Source organism: Lepus europaeus, chromosome 16 (genome assembly GCF_033115175.1).
Source record: "Lepus europaeus isolate LE1 chromosome 16, mLepTim1.pri, whole genome shotgun sequence".
Lineage (NCBI taxonomy): Eukaryota > Metazoa > Chordata > Mammalia > Lagomorpha > Leporidae > Lepus > Lepus europaeus.
Genome location: NC_084842.1, coordinates 32,611,918 through 32,623,085, shown reverse-complemented (window position 1 = coordinate 32,623,085; position 11,168 = coordinate 32,611,918). Strand labels below are relative to the sequence as shown.

General features: G+C 34.7%; 1 protein-coding gene across 1 annotated transcript; it reads right to left on the bottom strand.

Moving 5' to 3' along the window:
* Positions 1–589: 589 nt before the first annotated feature.
* Positions 590–1,060, bottom strand: LOC133775304 (large ribosomal subunit protein uL23-like). The gene has a single exon (XM_062213538.1). The coding sequence runs from the start codon at positions 1,058–1,060 to the stop codon at positions 590–592; it is 471 nt and encodes a 156-aa protein (XP_062069522.1).
* Between the last annotated feature and the right edge of the window lie 10,108 nt (positions 1,061–11,168).

Genomic DNA, 11,168 nt, shown 5'->3' with positions numbered 1-11,168 from the left:
ATCCTATAGAAAGTTCCATGCACTGATGAAAATTATGTGTATCCTGCAACTGCGGATGAAGGCTTTGTATATATGAGTCAGATCACTTTGGTCTACAGTCTAGATTAGCTCTGTTGTTTCTTTGTTGAGTGTGTGCTTACTTAATCTGTTCATTGATGGAAGTGGGGTATTGAAGTCCCCCACTACTATTGTATTGGATTCTATGCCTTCCTTCATATCCATTAACATTTGTGAGCCAGGCACCCTAACATTGGGTGCATATATATTTATTATAGTCACATCTTCCTGTTTAATTGATCCCTTAATGATGCCATAGTGCCCTTCATGTCTCTTTTAACATTTTTTGTGTTAAAGTCTATTTAGTCTAATATAAGGATGGCGATAGCCGCTCTTTTTTGCTTTCCATTAGCATAGAGTGTCTTTTTATATCCTTTCACTTTCTATCTGTGCGTGTCTTTGTTAGTGAGGTGTGTTTCTTGTAGGCAGCAAATACATAAGTCTTATTTTTAGTTCATTCAGCCAGTCTGTATCTTTTTTTTTTTTTTATGGTGGAAAAACATAGATTTAGAATTAGCCAGCTGGACTCAGTTCAGATGATCCCAATTTTGTTGGTAACGTCCAGAGCATCATAGTGAGGAGCCAGCCGCACATAGGCCTTCTTCTCTCCATCAGGTCTGATCAGGGTGTTGATTTTGGCCACATCAATGTCATAGAGTTTCTTCACAGCTTGTTTGATCTGGTGCTTGTTGGCCTTGACATCCACAATGAACACCAGGGTGTTGTTGTCTTCTATCTTCTTCATGGCAGACTCCGTGGTCAGGGGGAACTTGATGATGGCATAGTGGTCAAGCTTGTTTCTCCTGAGGGCGCTCTTCCAAGGGTATTTGGGCTGCCGTCGGAGGCGTAGTGTCTTGGGCCGCCGGAAGGTGGGGGATGTGCGGATCTTCTTCTTCTTGTGGCTGTGGACGCCTTTCAGCACTTCCTTCTTGGCCTTTAAGGCCTTTGCTTTGGCTTCGACTTTAGGAGGGGCAGGAGCTTCCTTCTTCACCTTTGGCGCCATCTTGGTGAAAAAGCAATCTGTATCTTTTAATTGGAGAATTGAGACCATTTACATCTAAGGTGACTACTGGTAAGTAATGACTTGGTTCTTCCACTTTTCTATAAATATTTCTATTGCTTGCTTTGGATTTCCTTTGTACTTTTACTGTAAGATTTTCTGTCTTCACATGCTTTGATAATGATGACTGTTTCTGTGTGTAACACATCTTTAGCATCATTTGTAAGACTGGACAAGTGATGACAAATTGTTTTGATTTATTAATTATGGGAGGTCATTTCACCCTCATTCATAAAAGACAGCTTTTCAGGGTACAGTATTGTGGACTGACAGTTTTTCTTTTAAGTCTTGTACTATGTCTCTCCTTTCTCTCCTAGCCTGTAGGGTTTCTTATGAGATATCAGTTATAATTCTAGTTGGAGGTCCTCTGAAAGTAATCTGGCATTTCTCTCTTGCACATTTTACAATCTTGTCTTTATTTTACTGTTGGGAATTTAACTAAAATGTGTCATGGTGAAGATCTTTTCTGGTCATGTATGTTAGTTCTGTGTGCCTCATGTACTTGGAATTACCTTTCTTTCTCCAAATTAGAGAAAATTTCTTTAATTATTTAAGTGAAGAGTCCTTATTATCCAGTCTCTCTTTCCTCATATTCAGGAACTCCCAATTCCCATATGTTGGGTCATTTGATAGTAATCTATAAATTTTGAACATTGTCTTTAATTTTTCTAATTTCTTCTTCTTTATTGGTCTGAAATATTTCTAAAGACTTTTCATCTAGCTTTGGATATTCTGTTTTCTGCCTCACCAAGTCTGTTATGGCTTTTCACTGTATTTTTTTTTTTTGACACATTTAATTACTCATTTCAACACTTCATTGTTATTTCTTTTAAAAGTTACAATCTGAAGGGAAAATTTTCATTCATGTAATGTATGAATTTCTTTAATTCATAAATTTGCTTCTCATTGCTTCTGAGTAATCCTGAGATTACTGGACTTCTATTTCAGGCCTTTCATCTATCTCTTTGTCTTCACATTATAATATTGAAATGTTATTGTGTTTTTTTTGGGGAGTCTTGCTGTCTTCCTTATTTTTGTTTCTTGAATTCCTGTATTTAGGCATTTGTGAAAATACTTGTTGGGTTTTTCCTCTGATGGATTTTATCTTAAAACTATGCCTCTGTGGCTTACTGGAGTGTCTACTCTATCCATGAATACCCAGAGTTGTGTGCTGTTTGTATCCAGAGAGCTTTGTGCTTTGAATAGTCAGAAATGATAATGCTCTGCTTATCTGTTTGGGAAAATAGTTTTTTTATAATAAATATTTTGTTCAGTATACATATTTTCTATCATAAATTTTCTGTGGTATTTTTTACATATGTGAAATTATATAGTATTCTCATTATGTAGTGTTCTTATACATCAGAAAAACCTATTCATTTTATATTTTCTTTTTGAATTGACTAATATAAATTGGTTCTCAATCATATTCTCATAGAAGAAAATTTTATTTTCAAACTCATTTTTAGACATATTCAAATGACATGAAAGAGTGAATGGAGTTGTGACATCTTTATTTTGTGATATTAATAATGTTTCAATTTGTCTTACTATCTAATTAATTTTTATGTCCTATATGTATATGAGAAGGCCTGTATTGTCTAGAATTTCCATTTTGTGTCCACAATAAACACTAACCCTAGGTTACTTAGGTTTCTACATCCTTTTTCATCTTTGTCTCATAAACTCATTCTTTACAAAGGTATGTTAAAGTTTTCTCTTATGAGTGTATTATACTGTATTTTCTTTCTATCTTCTGTAATTATGGCTTTTATAAGTAGTAAATGTAATTACATTTCTGAACTTTCATAATGAATTGTCTTCCTTAGCAATATATTATATCCTTTTACTCACATTTGGTGCTTTTTAGTCTATGAAGTAATAAAAATATCAGCTTGTCCAATCAAATTAAAATATTAAATAATATTTCTAAAATCATAAGTGTAGTATGATAGTTTTGAAATTATATGGGAAATATTCAGTGAATTACAGTTTTAAAGTCCTATAGGAAATATTCAGTGAGTTATGTACACTTATTTGAAAATTCAGTAAATGAAACTAGAAGAACCTCATGATTGATGATCAATTGATGTACTTCAGAAAAAATAGGACCACTCAATCACAATGGGCTCTCATAAGTTCTGATTTTAACATTTTGTATTTGTAAATGTGTCTATTTGTATATATTTAAATATTGTGTTTACTGCTCTATTGAGTCTGTTTATACTTATTATAGAAAAGTGTATTAAATTCTCCACTAGGGTAGATGATAACCTAGAGGTTGCAATAGTGGTTATGTTGTTCATGTTTCATATCAGAATATGTGGATTTAATTCAAGGATCCCTGACTCCAGCTTCCTGCTAATGCAGATGCTGGGCAGCAGAGATGGCACAAGTTCCTGCCACCACTGTGGGTGACCTAATTGACTTCCAAATCCAAGATTTCCCCTGACTTGAACCATTGTGGGCATTTGGCAACTGAACCAATAGATGTGAGCTCACATTCTTTTTATCTATGCCTGCCTCTCTGCCTCTACAAAAAAACAAACAAGAATCCTCCATTTAGTGGATTTTCTTCTTTTCAGTTGTTATTCTGTCCCTGTTCAATTATATTTTAACATGTATTGGGGAGATTTAATTAGATACACATAACATATGTAAACTATTCTCATCTAGGGTAAGAGAAGAGTTATGCAATTGTTAAATATTGCTTCTATTATTTTGGATACACTACAATTTTTGCACTATTTCTTCCTCTTCCCATCCTCTTCCTCTACATTCTTTCATCTTTGCTCCTAGGACATAAAACTACCTGCACTGATACACATATTTATAGAATGTTACATGTAGTAATATAACTTGTGAGCTTTTACACATGGCTTATGTTACTTAGTTTCAAACTTCTCAAAATCAACTTTATTGTTATTATTTACTTTTTCTTTAGTGAGGGTAATCTGTATGGATAAACTTCAATTTGTTCAGTCATTTACCATACGACACACTCATAGACCAATTTCAGTTATGCATAATTATTTTGAAAATTTGCTATAGACACATTTATTTAGATCTCTATGTGAACATGTGCACTGTTTTATCTTTGGTAATGACCTAGGTATGAGATTATATAGCAAGTGCATTTTTAACTTTATCTCAATGTTTTTCTCAAGTGTGTGTATCATTCAATATCCTAATCACAGATATGAGTGTCAAGGGTGCTTTTCATACTTCCAAAACTTCAAATATTCTTAATTTTTTAAACTTTAGCTTTGTTCTAATAGGTAATAGTATCTCAATTTACTTTTAATGTGCATTTCCCTAATGAATAAAGTTTTTAAGTACCATTCATGGATTTATTTTCCATTCCTATCTTAGCTTCATAAAGTGCTTGTTCAAGGCATTTGCATTTACTTAGTTGCCTTGTGTTTTGCACTGTTATGGAAGCATTTATATGCCATGGAAATGTCTTTTGAAGATACGACTTTTCAAATACTTTCTTCCAAGTATGTGTGTGTATCAACAAATTCCTTTACAATGGATATGTTTTAAAATATATTTAATTTTACTAACTATATATTTTTGAAGAACCAAATACTTTTATTTAGATAGTGTATAATATCTCATTTTTCAAAATTCTGTGTTTCAATTGTTTCATATCCTACCTAAGATTCTTTACCCACGTATTACAAATACTTCTCTAATGTTCTCATTTAAAATATATACATAGTATGGTCTGGCACTGTGGTAACAAGTGAATTGATCCACTGTCTATGATGCAAGAATACTGTATGGGCATTGGTTTGAGACTGGCTGCTCCACTTATGATTCAGCACCGTTTTATTGTACTAGAGAAAGGAGATGATGGCCCAAGTACTTGGGACTCTACACTCGTGTCAGAGACCCAGATGCAGCACCTGGCTACAGCCTGATACAGCTCTGGCTGCTGTGGCCATTTTGGGAGTGAACCAGTGTGTGTGAAAGAGCTTTCCTTCTCTGTAACTCTTTCAAATAAATAAATAAATAAATAAATAAAACTTTACAAAGATAAAATCAAATATATACATAGTGGATTTAAATTTAGGACTATAACTTTTTTTCCATAATGTATACATGGGGCATATAGTTTACCAGTTCTTGCAAGATTTGCTGAGAAGACCATAAGTGTCATTGAATTAACTTGATATTAGTTAAGAATTAATGATCACGTAGATGTAGTCCTAATTCTGGGATTATGTTCTCTAATAGTTGTCTGTTTATCCTCATATTTACATTTATGATAATCTACTAAATACTGTGGTTTAGAAGTAATTGTGAGATCAAATATTGTGAGTCTTTCAGTTTATAAATATTTTATACAACTTCGTCTCTTTCATTTCTATATACATTTGAGGATCAATAAAATCTAGACTTTTTAAATTTATATTGAATTCTTTTCCAAAATTTATTTAATTGAAAGGCAGAGTTACAGAGAGGCAGAGACAGAGAGAGAAAGAGAGAGAGAAGAAGGCGGCGGGGGGGGAGGGGTGGTGTCTTCTATCCACTTATTCATTCCCCAAATGGTGGCAAATGTTGGATCTAGGCCAATCTAAAGCCAGGATCCAGGAGCTTCCCCCAGGTCTCAAACATGGGTACACAGGCCCAGGCACTTGGGCCATCTTCTACTGCCTTCCCAGGCCATGGAGCAACTGGGACTCGAACTGCCACCCATATGAGATGCCAGCACTACAGACGGGGCTCTAACCCACTGTGCCACATAGTTGGCCCCTACAATGAAGTTAATTTTTTGGTTAAGTTAATTTTTTGGTTAAAGTTAAAGCTTTAATCCAAAAATAAAATTAAACTTTCAGTTAATTATACTTTAATCACTTTAATCTTTTTCATCAATTTTACTGCTTAAAAACATCTATATCTGGCATATATTTTGCTTTTGTTTATTTTATTCATGTTTTTGATGTCATTTTAAACATAGATTTTTAAAGTTTCTATATTAAACTACTCAATTCTGTTATAAATAAATGCCATTATTTTATTGCTTTTTTTTTTGAAAATTTCTTATGCCAGATTCATTGTCTCTTGGCATTCAAAGAAATGACAGAATGGCTTTGAAGTAAATCAAGTTTTGTTGTTGTTTATATATTAATTGTAGTGTATTTCTTTACTTTGAATCTGTTTTTTATAGTCAAGAAAGCATGGTAACACAGAGGTTGGAAACAAAAATTTTGTCCAAAATAAACTTGAATAGATGTGAGGTGTTAGGCAATAAGACTCTATGTAGTTGTTTGGAAAATTAATTACAGAAAAACATTCTATGTAGCATGCAATCAGTGTTTATGAATATTCAATTTAAATTTTGAATATATTCATATTTGTATAAGCATTCAAATTAAAATATTTAAAATTAAAGATGTCAGTAGTAGCCACAATTGATTAGAATCTAAATTCCAAAATATTTTGCAAAGAGTATTTTAAAATCTTGCTTAAATTGGCCAATAGGGGCAGGCGTTTGGCTCCTGATAAAGATGAACTTTATGATGCCCACATCTCATCTTTGGTACATATGTTTAATTCCTGGATCTGGGTCTTGACTTCAGCTTCCTGCTGATGGAGACACTGGGAGACCCAGTTTCTGGTTCCTGGCGTCTTCCTACCCAGGGCTACTCTTTAAGGGCATTTGAGCAGCAGACCAGTGTGTGGGAGCTCTCTCTTTCTCTACCTCTGTCTTACACTCTCTCTCCATATCTATCTCTAGCACCATCTCTTACTGTATTTATCTCTCTCGATGTTGAATAAATAAATAAAATATTTTTAAAGCCAAAAAATAGTAAAAGAAAAAGAAAAGCACCTTTTTGTTGATTTTAATTTTTTTTTTTTAATTTTAGGTAACACACTCCCTTTTTTCCACATTCAAGACAATCTGCTTATTACTAAATGTTATGTGCCACTCCCTGACCTTTTAGTGTTTTTCCGTATAGGTGCCTCTGTACTTACATATAATTTATTTAGCTAATATTAATTATTTGAGAGTATTATGCAAGCCATTTTCTGGTTTAGTTTTAGTGACCAAAATAGAACAAAAGTAGTCAAATGGCTCCAAATATAAAGCAGCAAACATTCCAAAGAACAATCAGAATATTGTATTAGTTTGCAATTAAGTTTTATGTGTGAAATTAGTTGGGGACAAATTCCAGTTCAACAGAATCTTTCTTATGTTAATGAAGGAATAAGAATGCAAAAACATATGCTAGAGAAATAAAAGCTGGTAGTTCCAGCTGGTATTTTGATGAAGTGGATTAAGCCTCTGCCTGTTGCACCATGATACCACATGGTCACTGGTTCCAATCTCAGCTTCTCCACTTTTGATCCAGCTCTCTGCTAATGTGCCTGGGAAAGCATTGAAAGATGACTCAAGGGCTTGGGTCCCTTCTAACCACATGGGAGAATTTTGAGGCTCCTGGATTCGGCCTGGCCCAACCTTGGCCTTTGTGGCCATCTGGAGAGTGAACAAGCATGATTGGAGATTTCCCTCTGTGTCTCTCCTTCTCTCTCTGTAACTCTGCCTTTCAAATCAATCAATCAATCGGTCTAGCTATCTATATAAAACTTAACTTAGTGGTTGAAATGATCTTATATCATATAATTTCACATTGTTTGGGAGAGACAAAAATTAAATTTTGTGGCAGGCATAGTTGCCATTAGAACACATGCATCCACATCAGAATGCCCGAGTCAAGTCACCCCTGTTCTGTTCTGTTCAAGCTTCTTGCTGATTTGCTGAGAGGCAGATGATGATGGCCCAAGTACTTGTGTTACTGCCACCCATGTGGGAAAACCAGATGGAGTTCCTGGCTTCTGAGTTTTGCTGGGCATAATCTTGGTTGATGCAGGCATTTGGAAGGTGAATGAATGGATGGAAGATCTCTCTCTCTCTCTCTCTCTCTCTCTCTCTCTCTCTCTTTCTCTCTGCCTTACAAATAATATTTTTAAACCCATCAAATTATGTTCTGTTTACATATTTTTCATAAAATTGTTATGCTTATTTATTTCATCTACTTGAAAGGCAGACCATGAGAGATAAAGACAAAGAAAGAACATCCCTCTGCTGGTTCACTCCCCCACATGCCTGCAGTAGCCAGATCTGGAAAGGCTAAAGCCAGGATCCTAGAACTCCATCCAGGTCTTTGACTTAGGTGTGATGGACCCCAACACTTGAGCCGCCATCTACTGTCTCCAAACAGATCCTCTAACTATCCACAGACGGCTTCTTTTTTGTGAAGTTTTCTCATGTTTTACTTTATCTGTAAGCACTAATTGGCTTTAAAGTTGAATATTAATAATGTACTCTTATCATAAAACATTAAATATATATCACAATAACTTAGACATCCAATGTATTAAAAGTATACAAAATAGGTGGCATATTTGTAGCCCATTGGGTTCTATTTTTAATGAAGTAGACACCAATTGCAAGTTTATTTTTCATAAAATATGTTCTTATAAAGCAAAGATGAAACCAAACTTAAATAAATCACATACTCATATTCCAAGAAAGCCAATATTTTTATATATAAATGACACTGCGGAATGCCCTGGGAGAATATAGTTCTTATTTTACAGTGTCAGCAGAAAATTTGAATTTTTTTTTTATTTTTAGTGTTTTGATAGAGTTGAATTTTTCAGGAAACATACCCATAAAGATTTTGCAATATTAGCAGAGCAATAAATGATTATCTATAATTTTGCTAGGAATATCAAAAGAATATAATTTGTATATTTTTAACTCCATGAATCAGCTGAAATTATTTGAAAAATTATGCCTGTTTGGTGTATATGCATTTACAATGAAGAAGGCTATCAAAAGCTTTAATTAGATTTATATTTTATATTGATATTGATATTGATATTTTGCTTCCATAAAAAAACTCCTATCTAATATTAAATACTTAGAGATAAAATTATAATTCTTATTCCAAATTTGATAATAAGTTCTTTAAAATTTTCTGGAATTCTAATTAATTGGAATTCCTCAGTGTATTTGCTGTATTGAGCTAAAGTTTTTTTTTTGTTTTTTTGTTTTTTTGTTTTATTTAGTGAATATAAATTTCCAAAGTACAGCTTATGGATTACAAAGGCTTCCCCCCCCACAACTTCCCCCCACCCCCCGCAACCCTCCCCTTTCCCACTCACTCTCCACTTCCATTCACATCAAGATTCATTTTCAATTCTCTTTATATATAGAAAGTCAGTTTAGTATATATATATAGATTTCAACAGTTTGCCCTCCCATAGCAACACAAAGTGAAAAAAATACTGTTGGAGTACTAGTTATAGCATTAAATAACAGTGTACATCACATTAATGACCGAGATTCTGCAAAATAATTTTTTTTAAAAAAAGATTGATTATTTTTCTATGTAATTTCCAATTTAAAAAACCAAGGGTTTTTTTTTTTTTCATTTTCAATTATCTTTATATACAGGAGATCGCTTCAGTATACTAAGTAAAGATTTCATCAGTTTGCACCCACACATAACCACAAAGTGTAAGAATATTATTTCAGTACTAGCTATATCATTACTTCACCTTCGACAACCTATTAAGGACAGATCCCACATGGGACGTAAGTACACAGTGACTCCTGATGTTGTTTTAACAATTTAACACTCTTGTTTATGGCGTCAGTAATCTCCCTAGGCTCTAGCCATGAGTTGCCGAGGCTATGGAAGCCTTTAGGGTTCGCCGTCTTCGATCCCATTCCGACAATGCCATAGTCAAAGTGGAAGTTCTCTCCTCCCTTCAGAGAAAGGCACCTCCTACTTTGATGGCCCCGTTCTTTCCACTGGGATCACACTCGCTGAGATCCTTCATTTAGGTCTTCTTCTTCTTCATATTTTTTTTCCCCAGTGTGTCTTGGCTTTCCATGCCTAAATTACTCTCATAGGTTCTTCAGCCAGATCCAATTGCCTTAAGGGCTGATTCTGAGGCCAGAGTGCTATTTAGGACATCTGTCATTCTATGAGTCTGCTGTGTCTCCCCCTTCCCATGTTGGATCCTTCTCTCCTTTTTTTTTTTTTTAATCAGTTAGTATTAGCAGACATTAATCTTGCTTGTGTGATCCCTTTGACTCTTAGGCCTATCAGTGTGATCAGTTGTGAACTGAAATTGATCACCTGGGCTGGTGAGATGGCATTGGTACATGCCACCTGATGGGATTGTATTGGAATCCCCTGGCACTTTTCTAACTCCATCATTTGGGGCAAATCCAATTGAGCATGTCCCCTATTATACATCTCCTCCCTCTCCTTTTCTCATTCTTATATTTAACTGGGATCGCTTTTCAGTTAAGATTTAGACACCTCAGAATAATTGTGTGTTAATTACAGAGTTTACAAAAAAAAAATACTAAAATGGATACAGTGTTACATTGTACATCGACAGTCAGCACCATAGCTGATCAAGTCACTATTTCTCATAGTGTCCGTTACACTTCCACAGGTTACCCTTTGGTGCTCAGTTAGTTGTCACCGATCAGGGGAAACAAATGATATTTGGTTTTTTGGGACTGGTTTAATTCACTTAGCATGATGCTTTCCAGATTGCTCCATCTTGTTGCAAATGACTGGGTTTCATTGTTTTTGACTGCAGTGTAGTATTCCATAGAGTACATGTCCCATAGTTTCTTTATCCAGTCTACTGTTGATGGGCATTTGGGTTGGTTCCAGGTCTTAGCTATTGTGAATTGAGCTGCAATAAACATTAATGTGCAGATGGCTTTTTTGTTTGCCAATTTAATTTTTTTTGGGTAAATTCCAAGGAGTGAGATGGCTGGGTTGAATGGTAGGGTTATGTTCAGGTTTCTGAGGAATCTCCAGACTGACTTCCATAGTGGCTTAACCAGTTTACATTCCCACCAACAGTGGGTTAGTGTCCCTTTTTCCCCACATGCTCTTCAGCATCTATTGTTGGTTGATTTCTGAATGTGGGCCATTCTAACCGGGGTGAGGTGAAACCTCATTATGGTTTTGATTTGCATTTCCCTGATTGCTAGTGATCTTGA